Source organism: Oncorhynchus kisutch, unplaced genomic scaffold, assembly GCF_002021735.2.
Source record: "Oncorhynchus kisutch isolate 150728-3 unplaced genomic scaffold, Okis_V2 Okis01b-Okis20b_hom, whole genome shotgun sequence".
NCBI classification, from domain to species: Eukaryota; Metazoa; Chordata; class Actinopteri; order Salmoniformes; family Salmonidae; genus Oncorhynchus; species Oncorhynchus kisutch.
The window spans coordinates 9,204,965-9,228,741 of record NW_022261978.1 but is presented as its reverse complement, the minus strand read 5'-3'; the positions used below and the strand labels follow the sequence as shown (position 1 = coordinate 9,228,741).

Here is a 23,777-nt window from a genome sequence, read left to right as displayed (position 1 = left end):
GAATAAATTCTGTTACCTATTATTGAAAGACTGGTCTGCGTCTATTTTATGCAAATAAGAATCTTACAAATTCTCATAAAATAGATTAAGGGTTTTCAATTAATGAAAACATATTCAATTAAATTACAGTGACAGTATATTACCCCCTGATTATACAGGACAGATAAAGACATGATTGATTGAAAGATTGGGGGGAGATGCACAGAGTTCAACCCGGCAGAAAACATATTCTAATTATTCCCCTTGTTTCTAACTTGTTCCTGGTGAGCTGTACAGTCAACAGACCCACTGCCTGGGATGCATTTACTCCAGTGTGTTGTGAGGGCTACATTATACAGGTATGTAAAAGAACCACAGGTATAGGACTGCTGAACTCTGGACAGGAAAGGTAGGAAAGAGATGCACACTCTTACTGTAGAGGGTGGGGGTGGAGGGTTTGTGTGTTGTGGATTGGAAAGGTTTGTATTTTTCACACTTGTCCCCGGTCAGGTGAGGGTCACAGGTGAGGGTGTACAGGAAATAAAAGCCCTCACCACTGTTGTTACACCAGAGTTCATGTGTCCCCTGCTCGAGGTCAACGGTACAGTCCTTCAGGTTGTCATCTGTAGCCGCAGGATCGTCATCCCAGACCGCCACCTTTAGACTCAGGTCTTTGTCAAAGGGACCCATGTCAAAGGTAGCATTCCAGACAGGATTGTTGGACGGAATCACATCAGTCTGATGGGACTTGGAACCGTAGGTGACCACAGCGTACCTGTAGCAGGTGGAGAAACAGGAAGTTGGAAACAAACTGGAAAGATTCAAATACTATGGCCTGCCACAAGAGGAGGATCAAAGTCATTCCATGGAGGACCTAGTCTATACTGGTTTTCGAGTTTTCCTTTCATTGACGACTTAAGACAACCAGGTGAGGGGATTCCCTTACTAATTAGTGACCTTAATTCATCAATCAAGTACAAGGGAGGAGCGAAAACCCGCAGACACTCGGCCCTCCGTGGAATGAGAGAAGATGGGCTACTCCAGTAGGCACATATTGCTTGCGATCCCAAATGGATCCCTATCCCCTATATATTGTACAAAGTACACTCTTAGAAAAAAAGGTGCTATCTAGAACCTAAAAGGGTTCTTTGGCTGTCCCCATAGGAAAATCCTTTGAAGAACCCTTTTTTGTTCGAGGTAGAAATCTTTTGAGTTCAATATTAGAAGCCTTTACACAGAGTATTCTAAAAATGGTTCTCCTGTGGGGTCAGCCGAATAAACCTTTTGGAACCCCTTTTTTCTAAGAGTGTAGTGCACTTCAGTTTAAAAAAGTTAGCTGCACACAACCTTTCAAAAGCCAGATATGCCCCGAAAACACTATTGAGAAAAGCAAAACAACAGAGTTTTCAAACCCAGATGTTCAACAGGCTAATACTGCCGTGAACGCCTCACGAAGCAAACCAGGGTTTGGTGTTTAGCAAGTTAACAGGAAAAGCTGGATGTGAGACCATGTCTTAAAGATGAGCTTTCAATCTTTAGTATAATTTCAGCCATTAGTTTTGAAAGTGGTGCTCACCAAAAATGGTCTCTGTTTTTTCTGTACCACGTCATCAAATTGTGTACTACATCGTGCAATTGTGTACTACATCATGAAATTGTGTACTACATCATGAAATTGTGTACTACATCGTGCAATTGTGTACTACATCATCAAATGGTGTACTACATCGTGCAATTGTGTACTACATCATCAAATTGTGTACTACATTGTGCAATTGTGTACTACATCATCAAATTGTGTACTACATCGTGCAATTGTGTACTACATCATCAAATTGTGTACTACGTCATCCATTTTGTATGATATGTTACAAATCCAATTGTACTGTATGTTACACATTTGTTCCGCTTAAGATCCTGGAGTCCATCTTTAAGTAGCTGAAACTGTCATTACTACAACCTAGTGAAAGGGACAAACTGTCATTACTACAACCTAGTGAAAGGGACAAACTGTCATTACTACAACCTAGTGAAAAGGACAAACTGTCATTGCTACAACCTAGTGAAAGGGACAAACTAACGTGACCGTTAAACCCAATGACATATTTCTGCGCAACAACTATGGTAACTAACGCCGCCATGACATCGCCTGCAAGCATGATCCGGGATGCAGGTTTATTATTGGGATGAGTCATGTCCTTGAGGCCCGTAATGAGTGATTTCCGCTAGCAAAGTCAAAATTGGCTATATTGCAAAATTTCATAAAAACTAAAGTTGGCTTTTTGCTCTTAATTTAAGGTTAGGGTTAGGGTTAGGCATTAGGTTTAGCAGTGTGGTTAGGCATTAGGTTTAGCAGTGTGGTTAAGGTTAGGGTTAACATTAGGTTTAGCTGTGTGGTTAAGGTTAGGGTTAGGCATTAGGTTTAGAAGTGTGGTTAAGGTTAGGGCTAACATTAGGTTTAGCGGTGTGGTTAAGGTTAGGGTTAGGCATTAGGTTTAAAATCAGATTTGATGACTTTGTGGCGGTGCCAGCTAGTGATCAGTCTGCAGAGCTGTCTCCAGAACAAGATGAATGAACAAAAATGATAACCTGCATCAGGAATTTCTATTGAAAAAGCAGTTATGACCCTCATTATTTAAATGATCTTTGGTAAAACTGCAATAAACCTTTGCTCGATAGATGAGTAAAAAATTGTGTTTACCTGTGTTTACACTACACTACACCTCTGTAGAGAACTGAACAGTTTACCCTCCACTACACCTCTGTTAGAGAACTGAACAGTTTACCTGTGTTTACCCTCCACTACACCTCTGTAGAGAACTGAACAGTTTACCCTCCACTACACCTCTGTTAGAGAACTGAACAGTTTACCCTCCACTACACCTCTGTAGAGAACTGAACAGTTTACCCTCCACTACACCTCTGTAGAGAACTGAACAGTTTACCCTCCACTACACCTCTGTTAGAGAACTGAACAGTTTACACTCCACTACACCTCTGTAGAAAACTGAACAGTTTACCCTCCACTACACCTCTGTTAGAGAACTGAACAGTTTACCTGTGTTTACCCTCCACTACACCTCTGTAGAGAACTGAACAGTTTACCCTCCACTACACCTCTGTTAGAGAACTGAACAGTTTACCTGTGTTTACCCTCCACTACACCTCTGTAGAGAACTGAACAGTTTACCCTCCACTACACCTCTGTAGAGAACTGAACAGTTTACCCTCCACTATACCTCTGTAGAGAACTGAACAGTTTACCCTCCACTACACCTCTGTAGAGAACTGAACAGTTTACCCTCCACTACACCTCTGTTAGAGAACTGAACAGTTTACCCTCCACTACACCTCTGTTAGAGAACTGAACAGTTTACCCTCCACTACACCTCTGTTAGAGAACTGAAATTGTGCAGTAACATTACATACCCTTCAGTGTCTCCCGCTATCCAGTGGTAGTCTCCCCACAGTCCCCAGGCTCTGACCACAGTCACCACCAGTCTTCCCTGTGAGACCATCCTGAGGCAGCAGTTTGAGTCCAGATTAGAGTAACGATCCCCACAGGACAGTTCCCCGGTGCTCTTCGGGAGGGCATTCTCCTTCAGGTAATCCTGGACAGCCTCCTTTGTATTTTGAACAAAATGTTAACATATTAATTGACATATAACATATAACCTAAGATACACATTTTAGGTTGTATTTATGCATCCTGTGACAATAATCTCCAATAAACAAACCCACCTGAGGTAATATAATTAAATAACAAACAAGGTTCATCAGGTTACGTCAAACTTCTGGGTTTTATTCTCCAAAGTTCAAACTCTTTGTAATCTCTGGCCAATAACAATAGAAATTGATAAAATATAGTAACCTTGAAGTGTATCATTTATATGTACAAATCTTAACCCACCATGTTAGCTAGTGTAGTGGCAAATCGGTTCAAATATGACACACCCAGGAACTTTGTGAAAATCAATGTAGGCTTTTAATACAACAGTATCTTAAGCCAGAGCGGTCCGCGGAGATAGGTAAATTAGGCTAACCAGATATCATAAAAAGGTAATAGAATTATATTAAGTGTAATTATTATTACGTGACTAAAGGAAGACATAAAATGGCGTTTTATTGACCAACTGTTCTATTTTGTTAGTTTTTTTAAATCGTTTGCAACTCATTTTGTATATAATTTTGCTGCTACTGTCTCTTATGACCGAAAATAGCTTCTGGACATCAGAACAGCGATTACTCACCTCGAACTGGACCAAAAATATATATTTAATGAGTCTGACGCTAAGGATATACTGCTTTGCACCCGGCTCTGATGCTCGTCTAATGTTGCTGGGCTTGCAAACTATTACGGAATACAAAGAAGAACCCAGCAACCAGCTGCCCAGTGAAGCGAGCCTAACAGGCAAACAACATGCCTTTTATACTCATTTCGAGACAAGCAACACTGAAGTATGTATGAGAGCACCAGCTGTTCCGGACAACTGTGTGATCAAGCTCTCTCCGAAGCCGAAATGAGCAAGACCTAGTGACTTCCCATCCCGCATGCGGGAGAGTAATCATCACCTGACACTAATTAGCACAACGGACATAAATATCACTAGAAAATATTCCTATTCATGAAAATCACAAATGAAATATATTGAGACACAGCTTAGCCTTTTGTTAATCACCCTGACATCTCAGATTTTAAAAATATGCTTTACAGCCAAAGCTAGATAAGCATTTGTGTAAGTTTATTGATAGCCTAGCATAGCATTTTGTCCAGCTAGCAGCAGGTAACTTGGTCACGGAAATCAGAAAAGCAATCAAATTAAATTGTTTACCTTTGATGAGTTTCGGATGTTTTCACTCACGAGACCAGTTAGAAAGCAAATGTTCCTTTTTTCCAAAAATATTATTCGCGAAATAGCTCCGTTTGTTCTCCACGTTTGGCTGAGAAATCGCCTGGAAATTGCAGTCACGAAAACAGCGAAAAATATTCCAAATTAGCTCCATAATATCGACAGAAACAAAGCAAACGTTGTTTATAATCAATCCTCAAGGTGTTTTTCGATAATATATCCATCGGGACAATTAGTTTTTCAGTAGGACCGATTGGAGTAATGGCTATCCCTGTATTTTATGCGAGAATCTTTCTGGGAGCATCAGGTGACCACTTACGCAATGTAGCCGCTTATGGGTATTCTTCAACATAAATGCGTAAAACTACGTCACAATGCTGTAGACACCTTCGGGAATACGGAGAAAGAGTAATCTGGTTGATAGCCCATTCACTGCTCAATAGGGACTCATTGGAACGCAGCGCTTTCAAAACATGGGGCACTTCCGGATTGGATTTTTCTCAGGCTTTCGCCTGCAACATCAGTTCTGTTATACTCACAGACAATATATTTACAGTTTTGGAAACTTTAGAGTGTTTTCTATCCTAAGCTGTCAATTATATGCATATTCTAGCATCTTGTCCTGACAAAATATATAATATAATATGTAAGTTTTTTTTCTCCAAAAATGAAAATACTGCCCCCTAGTCACAACAGGTTTTAAACAGGTCAACAATCACAAAGCCGTGGGGCCAGATGGATTACCAGGACGTGTACTCAAAGCATGCGTGGACCAACTGGCACGTGTCTTCACTGACATTTTCAACTTCTCCCTGACTGAGTCTGTAAAACCTAAATGTTTCAAACAGGCCACCATAGTCCCTGTAACCAAGAAAGCGAAGGTAACCTGCCTAAATGACTACAGACTGTAGCACTCACATCGTTAGCCATTAAGTGCTTTGAAAGGCTGTTCATGGCTCACATCAACACAATTATCCCAGAAACCCTAGACCCAATCCAATTCGCATACCGCCCAAACAGGTCCACAGATGACGCAATCTCAATCGCACTCCACACTGCCCTCTTCCAGTTGGACAAAAGGAACATCTATGTGAGAATGCTGTTCATTGACCACAGCTCAGTGTTCAACACCATTGTCCCCACAAAGCTCATCGCTAAGCTAAGGACCCTGGGACTAATCACCTCCCTCTGCAAATGGTTCCTGGACTTCCAGGGCGCCCCCAGGTGGTAAGGGTAGGCAACAACACATCTTCCACGCTGATCCTCAACACTGGAGCCCCTCAGGGGTGCGTGCTTGGTCCCCTCCTGTACTCCATGTTCACCCACGACTGCAACACCATAATTACATTTGCTGACGACACAACAGTCACATGATCACCGACAACGATGAGCTTATAGAGAGGAGGTCAGAAACCTGGCAGTGTGGTGCAAGGACAACAACCTCTCCCTCATTGTGAGCAAAACAATGGAGCTGATCGTGGACTAAAGGAAAAGGAGGCCCCCGTGAGCATCGATAGGGCTGTAGTGGAGCGTGTCAGGAGTTTCAAGTTCCTTGGTGTCCACTTCACCAACAAACTATCATGGTCCTAACACAACAAGCCAGTCGTGAAGAGGGCACAACAATATCCTCCTCAGGAGTCTGAAAATATGTGGCATGGGTCCCCAGATACTCAAAAAGTTATATAGCTGCAACATCGAGAGCATCCTGACCGGTTGACTCACCGCCTCGTATGGCAACTGCTCGACATTTGACCGTAAGGCGCTTCATAGAGTAGTTTGTACTAGACTGGGCCAAGCTTCCTGCCATCCAGGACCTATATACTAGGCGGTGTCAGAGGAAGGCCCAAAATGTTTCAAAAAGTACAGTCACCCAAGTCTAGGTCCAAAAGGCTCCTTAACATCTAGACCCAAGCCATGAGACTGTTGAGCAATTAATCAAATGGCCACTCGGACAATTGTCATTTTCCACCCCCCTTTGTTTTTACACTGCTGCTACTCGCTGCTTATTATCAATGCATAGTCACTTTACCCCAACCTACAGTACATGTACAAATTACCTCAACTAACCTGTAATCCCCGCACATTGACTCGGTACCAGTGCCCCCTGTATATAGCCTCCTTATTGTTATGTCATTTTCTTGTGTTACTTTTTGATAGATTTTTTAAACTTTCATTTATTTAGTAAATAAACTATAAATATAGTAAATATATATTTATCAAACTGCTTTGTTGGTGAAGGAAGTATGCATTTCACCTATTCTATTCGGCACATGTGACAAATTAAATTTGATTTGAATATCTTACCTAGTAATTTTCTTTTGTAGTCAACTACAACTACAGTTGAAGCCGGAAGTTTACAGACATTAAGGGAACATTTTGACATTTGCTGTATGGTTAGTGAGAAAGTCCATATTGCAAATGTACGGTCCCTTACTAGACGTCCGAAAACGTTTGTAAAATTCGCGGATGGCGTCGGGCCGAGCGGCAGGGCCGGACCTACCTAACTTGTTGAGCGTAGGTTTGGCATAATGGGCTGTTGGCCCCGAACAAGATGGCGTCTAGGCCTCAACGGTTTTTGAGTTATTTCTCTGGGATTAAAGGTCCAAAATGAAAATAGAGAAATTAATTTTCCACTTCAAGTCAAGGAGCCTCCGGTGTCAATAAAAAAAGAACCAGCCATTTATCTATCGTCATTTAAGAGAAATCGTACAATGACAAATTTGTGATGTTCAAAGATAGGTGTTTTTTTTTCAACAGTTACAGATCCAGTTGCAGGGTGTTCATACGAATCTTTTTAAAGTGTGCTGCGGAGCTCTGCAAGATTTCTGTGATTTTCTATGATTTTCTGAAATAACACACACTCACTAAACCCTCCGTAAATAACTCAGTTCTTAATGTAAAGACTTAAAATTCAGGATTCTGTAAAGGAATACCCCAACCAGGATATGTGTTTATTTATAGCTTCCTGTGCCAACCGGAAGTGCCTTAAATGGTGTCATAGTGGCAGTTTCCAAGGGTTAAAAAGGTCAGATCTTTTCAAAACTTCCTATGTGTGATTAGGCAACCCCCATAAACTGTAAGTCAGTCATTTCTTCCAACAGATGTCAAAGAAAAGCTCTCACACACACACACAGCAAGGATGGAGTGACAAAGTGCGGTGCTTAAAGACACAGAGAGCAGGCAATGGCATTACCATAATCCCTAGGCCGTGCCGAGTTCAACGAGATATCCCGCTTGACCAAGCACAGCGACCATTAGAAAAGTAGGCCCAAAATGAAGCCTGCCCCACAATGTAATTTGCTTTAGGGTGACAGTGAGAGAACCGTTAGGGTGAGAAGCACAATTCGTTCCCAAGGTCCTTCCGATCCGTGCAAGCCTAACCTTGACCGTGTGGCATTAACCCTTAACAGTTAAAATAAGGTGTTTACATCAAACAGTTTGCATTGACTTCTCTCCCCATAGGAATACATTGCCTGCACCCCTAAATTCAACCTGAAGCCTATATGGGTTATGAATGCCGTATGAACCTGTCTTCGGTAACAGTCCATCAGGCCACTATGAGGTCTACCTGTGTTGATTCTAAGCTTCCTGGACCAACCGGAAGTGGTTAAAATCCCCCTAAAAGTGTATATCCATACCCTGCCTGCAGTTTGATAGAAATAGTGCATTCAACCCTGTGTAAATCAGTCAGTTCTTAACGTAAAGACTTTAAACTCAGGATTCTGTAAAAGCATACCCCAATGAGGATGTGTGACTTGTAGCTTCCTATGCCAACCGGAAGTGCCATAATTGGTGTCTCAAGGGCTGTTTCGAGGGGTTAAAAAAGTCAGATCTTTCCAAAACTTCATATATGTGATTAGGCAACCCCCATGAACTGTAAATCAGTCATTTTTCCCATAAAATTTCAAAGGAAAAATAAATCACACACACAGCTTGGAAGGAGGGACACATTGGGGTGCGTAGAGACGTACACTGCCTGCATTAGTTAACCTTGTTGGAACTTTTAAAGAACCGTCAGACCTAGAGTTCCGAAACTTTAGAAACCTGTTCTAGACCTTAGGTCGATAGTGCGTGGTGAGTTACGTGGCTCTAGAAGGTCCTCGGACCGAGAAACAGCCTTGTACATTTTCAATGACTTCAATTCATTTTTGCATCACGAAAATGGCGACATTTAGAAATGTCCCAGAGTCGCAAGACTAGGTGCATTGCGACCGTCTCGGCCCATATAGACGGACCCCAACGTTTCTGTCCGATAGCTCATTCAAGGACCCAGTAGCAAGTCATGAAAAAAGTGGATTTTCAGCACCAATTAGGGTCTTGCTCGGACACCAAATGACCTATCGAGCCGAAACTTGGGATTCGGGGTCGCCTCACATAGGCCTACACATAATATCAGAACTGGACCCGCAACTAGAACGTAACTACGTGTTTAAATTTTTTTTTTATGGTTTGAACCGAAGGCGTTGTGAATTTTTGGCCAGCTCTGAAGTATGTGATAGTTGGCTACTAAACGAGTTGGAAAAAGTGGGTTTGGTGTCAGTTTGTATCAGTTTGGTGTCAGAATGATATCTAATTGACTGATGGACGGTGACTTGCTGGTAACTCTTGTCCATTTGCAATATGTTTAAACAGTGAGGTACCATCACCAAAGTGACATTCTGAAATCAACCCTAACGAGCAATTGAGATGAACCAGAATCACTTCCCAGCCATCCCGAGTTCATCGGGGCAGTCAATTTCACATTCCTGCAGGATTTTTATAGCATGACAAATTCGTGATGGTACCTGCCCATTGAACCATATTGAAAATGCACAGTGACTTTGCAAAAGTAAGAAAACATAAACAAATGGACATAATGAAATCACCATATTTTTATTTTTGGGTTACCAGTTGCACAACAATGCACGTACACTTGCAATATGATTCAACAGTGAAAAAACATCACAAAATGGACATGATGAAGTCAACACAATGAGCGATGGAAAGGAGCAACTATCACTGCCAGGCCATCCTGTGTTCATCAGGCCAGTCAATTTCACATTCCTGCAGGATTTTTATAGCATGACAAATTCGTGATGGTACCTGCCCATTGAACCATATTGCAAATGCACAGTGACTTTGCAAAAGTAAGAAAACATAAACAAATGGACATAATGAAATCACCATATTTTTATTTTTGGGTTACCAGTTGCACAACAATGCACGTACACTTGCAATATGATTCAACAGTGAAAAAACATCACCAAATGGACATGATGAAATCAACACAACGAGTGATGGAAAGGAACAACTATCACTGCCCGGCCATCCCGAGTTCATCTGGCCAGTCAATTTTGCATTTCTGCAGGATTTTTGAGCATGTCAAATTTCTTATGGTAAATGCCCATTGAACCATATTGCAAATGTACATGCACTTGCAATATGATTCTATAGTGAAAAAACATCACCAAATGGACATGATGAAATCAACACAACGAGTGATGGAAATGAACAACTATCACTGCCCGGCCATCCCGAGTTCATCAGGCCAGTCAATTTTGCATTTTTGAGCATGTCAAATTTCTAATGGTTAATGCCCATTGAACCATATTGCAAATGTACATGCACTTGCAATATGATTCTATAGTGAAAAAACATCACCAAATGGACATGATGAAATCAACACAACGAGTGATGGAAAGGAACAACTATCACTGCCCGGCCATCCCGAGTACTTCAGGCCAGTCAATTTTGCATTTCTGCAGGATTTTTGAGCATGTCAAATTTCTTATGGTATTTGGCGCCAAAAAAAGTGACTTTTGACTTTGACTTTTGACTTCCTATGAAATCATATTGCAAATGGACAAATCATATTCCTTATGCACAAGTTAAAAAAAAATATGATAATACAATTTTACAAATGTATATTCATATAGTTCTTACACATGATGAATTGACATAAAAACAAAACAATTTCGAAAAACGGTCCAGAAAGCACTTTTTTACGAGGGTGATAAGTCTTTAAAAAAGTTCACATTTTCGACTTTTGACTTCCTATGAAATCATATTGCAAATGGACAAAACATATTTCTTATGCGCATGTAAAAAAAAAAGTATGTTGATACAGTTCTTATACATGTGTAATTGACACAAAAATTGAAAGAATTTTGAAAAACGGTCCAGAAAGCACTTTTTTAAGGGTGTGTGAAGTTTTTTACAAAATTTTGACATTTTTTACTTTTGACTTTTGACTTCCTATGAAATCATATCGGAAATGGACAAAACATATTTCTTATGCGCATGTAAAAAAAAAAATATATATATGCTAATAGAATTGGACAAAAGTATATTCATACAGTTCTTACACATGTGTAATTGACCAAAAAAATCGAAAGAATTTCGAAAAACGGTCCAGAAAGCACTTTTTTAAGGGGTGATAATTTTTGACCAAAAAATCATTTTTTCAAAATTTAGCTTTAGGATGTTGACTTGAGGTCCATTTCCAATATGAAAAACCACGGTGGAGCGCACTCGCCCCCGTTGGATTTTTGAAGTGTTACAACTGGCAATAGCCATATGACATTTGCCATCAACTTTGCATGAATCAACACCGAATTGGGTGGTATTGACCAATGTGTATATGGTTTGTCCGATGCCAATGATTTGCCATTCATTTTTGTCCATTTCAGGGGGGACTTCCCTTACAATATGAAAAACCAAGGTGGAACGCACTCGCCACCTGTTGGATTTTTAAAGTGTTACAACATACACTGCTTTCTTCTGGAAAATGTCAAGTCCAAGATGGACAAAGGGGGTGCTGTTGGGGCTGTGTTTCTGGACCTAAGGAAGGCTTTTGATACTGTTAACCATGACATTCTCATCACAAAATTGTCCAAGTTTAACTTTTCCCCTGATGCCTTGAGATGGATGAAATCATACCTTGAAGGCAGAACTCAGTGTGTCAGAGTGAGCAATGAGCTGTCGCCCACTCGTAGCTATGATGTGGGCGTGCCCCAAGGGTCAATACTGGGGCCCCTCCTGTTCAGCCTGTACATTAATGATCTGCCTTCTGTCTGTACTGGGTCTGAAGTTCAAATGTATGCAGATGATACAGTGATATATGTGCATGCAAAGAGCAAACAACAAGCTGCACAAGAACTCACTACTGTAATGGTCCAGGTTACAAAGTGGCTCAAGTGACTCGTGTTTGCATCTCAATGTGAAAAAAACTGTTTGCATGTTCTTCACAAAGAGGGCAACAGATGCTACTGAGCCAGATGTCTATGTGTCAGGGGAGAAGCTCCAGGTGGTATCCGATTTTAAGTACCTTGGCATCATACTTGATTCCAACCTCTCTTTTAAAAAGCATGTGAAAAAGGTAATTCAAATAACCAAATTCAACCTAGCTAATTTCCAATTTATACGAAATTGTTTGACTACTGAGGTAGCAAAACTGTACTTCAAATCTATGATACTCCCCCACTTAACATACTGCTTGACTAGTTGGGCCCAAGTTTGCTGTACAACATTAAAACCTATTCAGTCTGTCTACAAACAGGCTCTCAAAGTGCTTGATAGGAAGCCCAATAGCCATCATCATTGTCACATCCTTAGAAAGCATGAGCTCTTGAGTTGGGAAATCTTGTGCAATACACCGACGCATGTCTTGTATTCAAGATCCTTAATGGCCTGGCTCCCCCTCCACTCAATATTTTTGTTAAACAGAAAACCCAGACATATGGCAGCAGATCCACAAGGTCTGCCATGAGATGTGACTGTATAGTTCCCCTAAGGAAAAGCACCTTTAGTAAATCTGCATTCTCTGTGAGAGCTTCCCATGTCTGGAATACACTGCCATCAGACACACATAACTGCACCACATATCACACTTTCACAAAATGCTTGAAGACACGGCTAAAGGTCAATCAGATTTGTGAACATGGTCCCTAGCTGTGTGTTGCCGCTTTCCATGTTGTCTGTTGTCTATAGCTTGTGAGGTGTGGAAACACTTTGTTGCTTTTATGAATTTTGTCTTGCTGCTTTTTGTTTTATATTGCTCTGTCTGTATGCTACGTCTTGCTTGTCCTATGTTGCTCTGTCTGTATGCTATGTCTTGCTTGTTCTATGTTGCTCTGTCTGTATGCTACGTCTTGCTTGTCCTATGTTACTCTGTCTGTATGCTACGTCTTGCTTGTCCTATGTTGCTATGTCTGTATGCTACGTCTTGCTTGTCCTATGTTGCTCTGTCTGTATGCTACGTCTTGCTTGTTCTATGTTGCTCTGTCTGTATGCTACGTCTTGCTTGTCCTATGTTGCTCTGTCTGTATGCTATGTCTTGCTTGTCCTATGTTGCTCTGTCTGTATGCTATGTCTTGCTTGTCCTATGTTGCTCTGTCTGTATGCTATGTCTTGCTTGTCCTATGTTGCTCTGTCTGTATGCTATGTCTTGCTTGTCCTATGTTGCTCTGTCTGTATGCTATGTCTTGCTTGTCCTATGTTGCTCTGTCTGTATGCTATGTCTTGCTTGTCCTATGTTGCTCTGTCTGTATGCTATGTCTTGCTTGTCCTATGTTGCTCTGTCTGTATGCTACGTCTTGCTTGTCCTATGTTGCTCTGTCTGTATGCTATGTCTTGCTTGTCCTATGTTGCTATGTCTTGCTTGTTCTATGTTGCTATTGTCTATATTGTAATTGTTTTTAATAACCTGCCCAGGGACTGCGGTTGAAAATTTGCCGGCTGGCTAAAACCGGCACTTTTACTGAAACGTTGATTAATGTGCACTGTCCCTGTAAAAATCAAAATAAACTCAAACTCAACTGGCATTTGCCATATGTCATTTGCAATCAACTTTACACGAAACGGCGCCGAATTGGGTGGTATTGGACACCATGTATATGGTTTGTCCAGTGCCAATGACTTCCCATTCATTTTTGTCCATTTCAGGGGGGTATTCCCTTACATACACTTAGGTTGAAGTCATTATTTTGGAAAGTCGGTTAGGACATCTACTTTGAGCATGGCACATGTCATTTTTCAAACAATTGTTTACAAACAGATTATTTCACTTAGAATTTACTGTATCACAATTCCAGTGGGTCAGAAGTTTACATACACTAAGATGACTGTGCCTATAAACAGCTTGGAAAATTCCAGAAAATTATGTCATGGCTTTAGAAGCTTTTGTTAGGCTAATTGACATCATTTGAGTCAATTTGGCGGTGTAACTGTGGGTTTATTTCAAGGCCTACCTTCAAACTCAGTGCCTCTTTGCTTGACATCATGGGAATATCAAAAGAAATCAGCCAAGACCTCAGAAGAAAGAATTGTAGACCTCCACATGTATGGTTCATCCTTGGGAGCAGTTTCCAAGTGCCTGAAGATACCACGTTCGTCTGTACAAACAATAGTACGCAAGTATAAACACCATGGGACCACGCAGTTGTCACACCTCTAAGGAAGGAGAAGCGTTCGGTCTCCTAGAGATGAACAAACTTTGGTGTGAAAAGTGCAAATCAATCGCAGAACAACAGCAATGGACTTTGTGAATATGCTGGAGGAAACAGGTACAAAGTATCAATAACCACAATAAAACGAGTCCTATATCAATGCAACCTGAAAGGCCGCTCAGCAAGGAAGAAGCCACTGCTCCAAAACCGTCATAAAAGAACCAGACTACGGTTTGCAACTGCACATGGGGACAAATATCGTACTTTTTGGAGAAATGTCCTCTGGTCTGATGAAACAAAAATAGAACTGTTTGGCCATAATGACCATCGTTATGTTTGGAGGAAAAGGGGAGGCTTGCAAGCCGAAGGACACCACTCTGGGAGAAAAAGCGCATCAACGGCCATACTGGATACCAGAAGCCTGGAGGGTGGCGGTCCAGCGGGAAGTGACGACAATGCTAGAGATGGGGGTACTGAAGCAGTCCCTCAGTGAGTGGTCTAACCCTATAGTGTTGGTACCGAAACTGGACGGAACTGTCCGCTTCTGCAATGACTTCCAGGACCTGAAAGAGGTCCCGGAAGTCGACCACTTGGGTATGGTGAGATACATCAGCACGTTGGACCTGACTAAGGGGTACTGGCAGTTGCCGCTGGCAGAGGCCTCCCAGGGGAAGATGGCCCTCTACACCCCGGGGGTCTACTATTGGGTTATTCCTTTCGGGCTCTAAGGGGCACGAGCGACCTTTCAGCGACTCATGGACTGCGTCCTGCAGCAGAAAAGTGAGTTCGCAGCTGCTTATTTGGATGACATAATTGTGCACAGTGACATTTGGGAGTGACATTTGGGAGTCCCATCTTTGTAGGTTACAGGCAGTGGTAGATGCACTAAGGGATGCAGGTCTGACCGCGAACACCCACAAGTTCAAGCTGGGCTACACCGAGGTGGAGTACCTGGGCTATCCGATCGGGAGGGGAAATGTGAAGCTCCAAGAAAAAAGAAAATCGCTGCCATTAGGGAATGGCCGGTACCCCGATCCAAGAAGCAGGTGTGGTCATTCCTGGGGTTAGCAGGCTACTACAGTCGATTTGTACATAACTATGGCACGACTACCCCAGATAGTGCGATGGACGGAGGACACAGAGGCGGCATTCCAGGCCCCGATTGTCGAGAAAAGGTGCCTCGCCGTGAAGTGGACACCCTCAAGTATTAACTCCTCGGGAGGAAGTTCACCCTGGTCACTGACCACGCCCCCCCATATGTTGATGATAAAAGGTAAGGACACGAATGACCGTGTCACCCGCTGGTTCCTGTCCTTACAACGATTCTCTTTCTCCGTCATCCACAGGTCGGGGGCCCTCTGCACGCTCAACCCAACACCCCACGGTTTACCACAGAGCCTATAGGGAGGAGGTCAGTGACCTGGCATTGTGGTACCAGGACAACAAACTCTCCCCCAAGGTCAGCAAGACAAAAGTGCTGGTACCGAGTCAATGTGCGGGGGAACAGGTTGGTCAAGGTACTTTGTTCATGTAGGTATGGGTAAAGTGACTGTGCATAGATAATAGACAGCAGGTAGCAGCAGTGTAAAGTAAATGGAGGGGGGAGGTCAATGTAAATAGCCCATGGGGGGAGGTCAATGTAAATAGCCCATGGGGAGGTCAATGTAAATAGGCAATTTGATTCATTAACACACATTAACACATTATTATTTGTTGCCAATCCTGTTGCCTAGTTACCCTTACCTATATGTACATATATACTTCAGTTACCTCATACCCCTGAACATTGACTCTGTACTGGCACCCCCTGTATATAGCCATGTTATCTTTACTCATTGTGTATTTATGCCTCAACCCCCAGGGGGTCCCAGGGGGCCCCATTACAGGTATCACCTGTACATATGTAAGACAAGGCAAGATGTGTGGAATGGCAGGAAATCTGCTTTAAAACTGTAAAATGTTCTCTCCGCCAACAACAGGGATGTGAGCAGTTTGGGGTTGCATGCTGGGGGTTTGTTTCTACGTCGATAAATGACAATATCAAGCCAGAACTTTTCCACCTATAAAAATGTGTGTGTCCAGACCTTATTATTTCAACCACCTTGTGTCCCAGGTCTAAATCAGTCCCTGATTAGACAGAAAAATAGCTGTGGAACTGGCTTCAAGGTCCAGATATTAATTTGAGGGAAATATCAAAAACCAAAGGTTACCTTCACTATCTGCTGGACAGCCGTGTTGGGTATGAGCAGGTGCAAAGGCGTTAGAGAATAGTAGATTACATCCGGGAAGTTCTTCAATGTTCTCATCCAACTACGGAACCCCACTGAGTCGTTACGGTTGAGTGACAGCTCCCCCGGCCAACCAGAGCCTCCCACCACCTTGGTGTGGTGGCTGAGGAAGCTAGAGCTGTAGGAGGTCTTCGAGTCATGGTTGTCCAGAACTTTTGAGCACCTTTCGTCGCTAGAGGAAACTGATATCCCAGCGTTTACCTTAAAGCCCCTGGACAAGCAGGACTCCACCTGAGAGATGGAATACAGAGCCATATATTCAGAGAGTTGTTTATAAGGTTTCTTCCATAAAAGACTGATGCATTTACTACGTGGGCAATATTAATCAATGGAGTTTTCTGAATGTAACTGAACGTCTAGAAATATATGCAAAAAATGTTGTGCTGTAGGTTTTCGCTGTAATCTAGTAACTGATTCTAATAATTAGCTGGTTGATGAGCTGAATCAGGTTAGTTACAACTGGGGTTGGAGCGAAAACCTACAGGAGGATAGTTCTCCAAGAAACAAGGTTGGAGAGCAATAGACGTAGATAGATGTAAACCTACAGGAGGGTATCTCTCCAGGAACTGGTTTGGAGAGCCCTGGACTAGATTGATGTAAACCTACAGGATGTTAGCTCTCCAGGAACAGTGTTCAAGAGCCATGATCTAACAGTATACGGCTCTGGTGGTACGTAATTGTTACAGATTGCTGTTTGAATTCCTGTAGTTTCCTTTAATGGAAAATGTCCTCTATTACAGCAGGCATTGAGACTAAGTAAGTCACCTGGTTTGTAGAGAGTCTCTTAAGTGAGGCCTGACAGGTGCGTATTGCTGTGATCATCGTCAGCCGGCCTCCCAGGTCAACTTGGCGGATGTAGTGAGTCCCATAGGTGTCTATGAGCCGGCGGTACTGGGCCTTGGAAGTCTTAGAGTATGAACTCAGACGATCAATGTCCTTACGGAACTCATCGCTGAGAGTTGGAGTGTTTGGCGTGCGATAACTGGAACACAGGAATTAGCATATCAGATGTGTTTTAAAATATGACACAGACGACCTTGATCTACAAATGGTTGACACTTCTCAACCCTATAGCATAAAGAAGCAATATTCCTTTGGGTATCGCGGTAACAGCAGGTCACATACAATGAACTTCTGTCGCCGACAGAGATGGCCACCTCGCTTCGCGTTCCTAAGAAACTTATTTAGCAGTATTTGCTTTTTTATGTGTTATTTCTTACATTGTTACCCCAGGTAATCTTAGGTTGTATTACATACAGTATGGAGGAACTATTAGATATAAGAGCAACGCCAACTCCCCAACATTACGACCAAGAATACGACTTTCCAGAAGAGGATCTTCTGTTTTGCCCACCACCCAGGACAATGGATCGGATCCCATCCGGCGACCCAAAACAATGATGCCGTAGAAGGGGCAGACGGAGAGGTCTTCTGGTCGGGCTCCATAGACGGGCACATCGCGCACCACTCCCGAGCACACTACTCACCAATGTCCATACTCTAGACAACAAGGTAGACGAAATCCATGCAAGAGTAGCCTTGCAGAGAGACATCAGAGACCGTAATATTATTTGTTTCACGGATACATGGCTCACTCGAGACACGCTATAGGAGTCGGTGCAGCCAGCTGGTTTCTTCACGCATTGCGCCTACAGAAACAAGCATCTTTCTGATAAGAAGAAGGGTGGGGGTGTATTCCTTATGATTAACGAGACGTGGTGTGATCCTAACAACATACAGGAACTCAAGTCCTTCTGTTCACCTGACTCAGAATTCCTCACAATCAAATGCTGACCGCATTATCTACCTAGAGAATTCTCTTCGATTATAATCACAGCTGCATATATCCCCCCCAGCAGACACATCGATGGCCCTGAACAAACTTCATCTGACTCTATGTAAACTGGAAATACATATCCTGAGGCTGCTTTATTGTAGCTTGGGATTTTAACAAGGCGAATCTGGAAACATGGCTCGCTAAATTCTATCAGAATATCGATTGCGCAACCACGGCTGGCAAAACCCTAGATCATTGTTATTCTAACTTCAGTGATGCATATAAGGCCCTCCCCCACCCTCCTTTCGGAAAAGCTGACCACGACTCCATTTTGTTGCTCCCAGCCTATAGACGGAAACTAAAACAGGAAGCTCCCGCGCTCAGGTCTGTTCAATGCTGGGCCGACCAATCGGATTCCACGCTTCAAGATTGCTTTGATCACATGGACTGGGATATGTTCCGCATTGCGGCGAACAACAACACTTATTCGGTGAGCGGGTTTATTAGCAAGTGCATCGGCGATGTTGTACCCACAGCGTCTATTAAAACATTCCCAAACCAGAAATCGTGGATTGATGGCAGCATTCGCGAAAAACAGAAAGCGTGAATCACTGCTTTTAATCAGAGCAAAGTAGAAGACAAAGACAAAGTAGAGTCTCAAGTCAACGGCTCAGACACTAGAGGTATGTGGCAGGGTCTACAGTCAATCACGGACTATAAAAGGAAAACCAGCCCCGTCGCGGACCAGGACTAAACAACTTTTTTTACCAAAACATGTGGGATCTACTTCACTGCAGCCGACGTGAGCAAAACATTTAAACGTGTTAACCCTTGCAGGGCTGCAGGCCCAGACGGCATCCCCAGCCGCATCCCCAGAGCATGCGCAGACCAGCTGGTTGGTGTGTTTACGGACATATTCAATCAATCCTTTTCCCAGTCTCCTGTCCCCACATGCTTCAAGAGGGCTATCATAGTTCCTGTTCCCAAGAAAGCTAAGGTAACTGAGCTAAATGACTACCGCCCCGTAGCACTCACTTCCGTCATCATGAAGTACTTTGAGAGACTAGTCAAGGACCATATCACCTCCACCCTACCTGACACTCCAATTTGCTTACCGCCCCAATAGGTCCACAGGCGACGCAAACCCAATCACACTGAACACTGTCCTAACCCATCTGGACAAGAGGAATACCTACGTGAGAATGCTGTTCATCGACTACAGCTCAGCATTTAAAACCACTTCAAACTCGTCATCAAGCTCGAGACCCTGGGTCGACCCCGCCCTGTGCAACTGGGTCCTGGACTTCCTGACGGGCGGCACCCAGGTGGTGAGGGTAGGTAACAACATCTCCACCCCGCTGATCTTCAACACTGGGGCCCCACAAGGGTGCGTTCTCAGCCCTCTCCTGTACTCCCTGTTCACCCACGACTGCGTGGCCATGCACGCCTCCAACTCAACCATCAAGTTTGCAGACGACACTACAGTGGTAGGCTTGATTACCAACAACGACGAGACGGCCTACAGGGAGGAAGTGAGGGCCCTCGGAGTGTGGAGTCAGGAAAATAACCTCACACTCAACGTCAGCAAAACAAAGGAGATGACTTTAGGAAACAGCAGAGGGAGCATCCCCCTATCCACATCGACAATACAGGAGTGGAGAGGGTAGAACGTTTTAAGTTCCTCGGCATACACATCACGGACAAACTGAAATGGTCCACCCACACAGACAACGTCGTGAAGAAGGCGCAGCAGCTCATCTTCAACCTCAGGAGGCTGAAGAAATTCGGCTTGTCACCAAAAACAATCACAAACTTTTACAGCACAATCGAGAGCATCCTGTCGGGCTGTATCACCGCCTGGTATGGCAACTGCTCCGCCCATAACCGTAAGGCTCTCCAGAGGGTAGTGAGGTCTGCACAACGCATCACGGGGGCAATCTACCTGCTCTCCAGGACACCTACAGCACCCGATCTCACAGGAAGGCATAAAGATCAGCAAGGACATCAACCACCCGAGCCACTGCCTGTTCACACCACTATCATCTAGAAGGCGAGGTCAGTACAGGTGCATCAAAGCTGGGACCGAGAGACTGAAAAACAGCTTCTATCTCAAGGCCATCAGACTGCTAAACAGCAATCACTAACTCAGAGAGGCTGCTGCCTACATTGATACCTAATCACTGGAGACTTTAATAAATGTATCACTAGTCACTTTAAACAATGCCACTTTAAATAATGCAGCTTTAAAATGTTTACATATCTTACATTACTTATGTCATATGTATATGCTGTACTTTATACCATCTACTGCACCTTGCCTATGCCACTCGGCCATCGCTCATCCATGTACTTATATGTACATATTCTCATTCACCCCTTTACTTGGTGTGTATTAGGTAGTTGTTGCGGAATTGTTAGATTACTTGTTAGATATTACTGCACTGTTGTAACTAGAAGCACAAGCATTTCGTTACACTCGCATTAACATCTGCTAACCATGTGTATATGACCAAAACATTTTGATTTGATTTGACTTGGTATAGAGACATTAACTTGAATCTAAATATGTATTTAAATGTTATTGTGACAGTTATTGTGACGCCTCCAGGGGCCAAATCCCCGTAACTGTATCTTTTCAGAATATATACCATATATCTACCACTGTGCCAAATTTGGTGCTTTTATCACAAACCTTTGAGACCACATTCTTAGCTCAGCCACGCACCACAAGTATACAAAAGAGAGATTATTTTTATTTCCTCTATATAAACACAGAAATCATCATAAATTAGGATATGTCGGTAAGAAGTTGCTTGACAAAATTTAGAAAGTTAGCATTTTGTTCCAGGGATGTCCCCTAAGATGTTTTTAGGACGTTCTTGCTATATGTTTTCCAGGCAAGCAAGGATGTTTTTGGGGATGTTCTCAGAACGCTTTGTCATAGTCCCCTGGAGGGTTTGTCTAGTTCCCGGTTTGTTCCAAGGATGTCCCGAAAGGCATTTTTATGACGTTCTTGGGTTGCAGTTGCATGATACCCTGGAGGTTTTTGTCTCGCTCAAATGTTGTCATTTTGACTTTTTGCATCCCCATGTTGTAAAAAAAAGTTTCACATGAGATCATGTTTTCACATGTGTAGTTGCATGTTATCACATGTTGCTTTAAAATGTTGTCACATGTTATCACACAAGATCACCTGGGAAAAGCATGTGTTTTATCTGTAAGGGAAGCTCTATGAAAGATGAACAAATCATCATTATTGTTGTTATTACCTGTAGTAACGGCAGCGGAGGTTCTGTGAGAAGAAAGAGTGGCGGTCCTCTTTGGTCTTGGTCGTGGCAAAGATGGCTACATCCGACTGGGACCCTCCCATCTCTATGCTAGCGCCCACATCCTTCGCCACACTCACACTCACCGGTCCCACAGGTACGCTTACAGACACCTTCGCCTCATTACTCAAACCCCCCTTCCATTTTGTAGAGATCTCGCTGGTAGTGGACTGTGCCAGGTTACTGGAGGAGAGAAGAGGAGAGGATAGGTGAGGGAGGATAGGTGAGGAGAGCAGAGGAGAGATGTTTACTGTCTAATTTCCATCAAGTAAACAGTCAGAACCCATCCTACTCACCTGACAGAGGCATGAGAGTGGCTGGAGATATCCTCAGTACAGTGGCTGTACGGCCTCCAGTCTACAACAGACAGGGTTATTTTCTGCAGCTCGTTCCCCTGTAGGGGGTTACTACACAGTGTACAGGTTTTACTGGGGGACCTTTACGTTTCAGGGTCACCACGTCAAACCCCTCCCCTGCCAGGTTGTGACCAGGGACAAATGGGACGGAGTCACACTGGGATCAGTTGGCAGTACGACAGGTGAGGGCGGAGTCCAGTTGAGAAAGGAGGAGAGGAAGGGAGAAGAGGAGAGGGGCTGGGAAGGTCATTACTTAACTAAAGGGAGGGAGGCGAGGCAGAAGAGAGAGAGAGAGAGAGAGAAAGGGAGAAGAGCAAGTTTGAGATGTTTGGGGAAGAATTTCGCAGACAGAAGGGAGGAGAGAAAGTGAGAGGTTTAAAACTTCTTAAGGCTAGGGGGCAGTATTTTGACGTCTGGATGAAAAGCCCAAAGTAAACTGCCTGCTACTCAGGCCCAGAAGCTAGGATATGCATACAATTGGTAGATTTGGATAGAAAACACCATCAAGGTTTTAAAACTGTTAAAGTAATGTCTGTGAGTATACCATAACTGATTTGGCAGGCAAAACTCTGAGGACAAACCATCCAGGGGAAAAAGGTCATAGGATTTCCCAAAAGTTTCTATGGGAAGCACTATTTATGAGGAACCTGGTTGCAGTTCCTATGGCTTCCACTAGATGTCAACAGTCTTTAAAAAATGTTCTATGTTATTCTTTTGAGAAATGAAGAAGTAGTGCTATTCATTGTAAGTGTCACTCCAGGTGGACTCTACTGTTTTGGTGCGCGTGAACTGAAATGCGCTAAACGTTGTTTTTCTCCAGTTTTAGAAACAGATTATTATCGATTATTTACATTTCAGGATACCTGAGGTTGGATCAGGAACATTGCTTGAAATGTTTGGACCAAATTTACAGGTAAGTTATTAGATACTTTGTAGTCATGTTGGGAGAGTTGGTACCAGTGTATTTCTGAATCAAACGCTTCAAATAAATGGACATTTTGGGGATATAAAGACGGAATTTATCGAACAAAACAATCATTCATTGTGTCAATGAGACATTTGGGATTGCAAAAAGAAGAAGATCTTCAAAAGTAAGGCATTTCTTATATGTCTATTTCTGACTATTTTCATGTTTGTATGCGGGGCGCTGTCCTTTCGTTGTAAAGCCTTTTTGAAATCTGACACAGCTGCACAGCTGAGCTTTTCCCACAAGAACAGTTTTGATGAACAGTGAACAAATATCTCGTGGCCGTTTTAGGGATGCGGCCACTCAAACAGAGTCAAATATACATCCATCTCCTTTTTGTTGAAAGGCGGTACAAGTCTGCTGTTTGAACCAAGATCAAACTCTGTTGAGGATGGCCTGACTGGATTCTGACTTCCAGATCTATCTGCCTGTGTAGCGCTTCCAGCTCCATCTCTTTTAATTGAATGGCATGCACACATTCTTCATGTTCTAGTCTGGCTGCACGTTCTCTTTCCCTTTCCTGGTGCTCAAGTCTGAATTTCAGAGGTTACAATCTCCTTTTAGTGAGTTTTATACATTTAAAGGGGAACTCCACTCCACTTTTTTTTCATTAGCCCACTGTTGTAAAATATAAGGACAACAACCAACAAGACACTGCCTGTTCACACCACTATCATCCAGAAGGCTAGGTCAGTGCAGGTTATCAAAGCTGGGACCGAGAGACTGAAAAACACCTATCTCAAGGCCATCAGATGGTTAAACAGCCATCAGTAGCACCTTAGAGGCGGCTGCTCTATATACATAGGCTT

General features: G+C 43.0%; 1 protein-coding gene across 1 annotated transcript; it reads right to left on the bottom strand.

Annotated features, from left to right (window-relative positions):
* Positions 1 to 56: 56 nt before the first annotated feature.
* LOC109882050 (perforin-1) lies at positions 57 to 23,777 on the bottom strand. Its single transcript, XM_031811696.1, has 6 exons — positions 21,942 to 23,777; positions 21,589 to 21,828; positions 17,308 to 17,524; positions 16,465 to 16,773; positions 3,409 to 3,602; positions 57 to 754 (listed from the first exon to the last, which is right to left on the bottom strand). The coding sequence occupies exons 2-6, from the start codon at positions 21,687 to 21,689 to the stop codon at positions 331 to 333; spliced, it is 1,245 nt and encodes a 414-aa protein (XP_031667556.1). The 5' UTR covers positions 21,690 to 21,828; positions 21,942 to 23,777; the 3' UTR covers positions 57 to 330.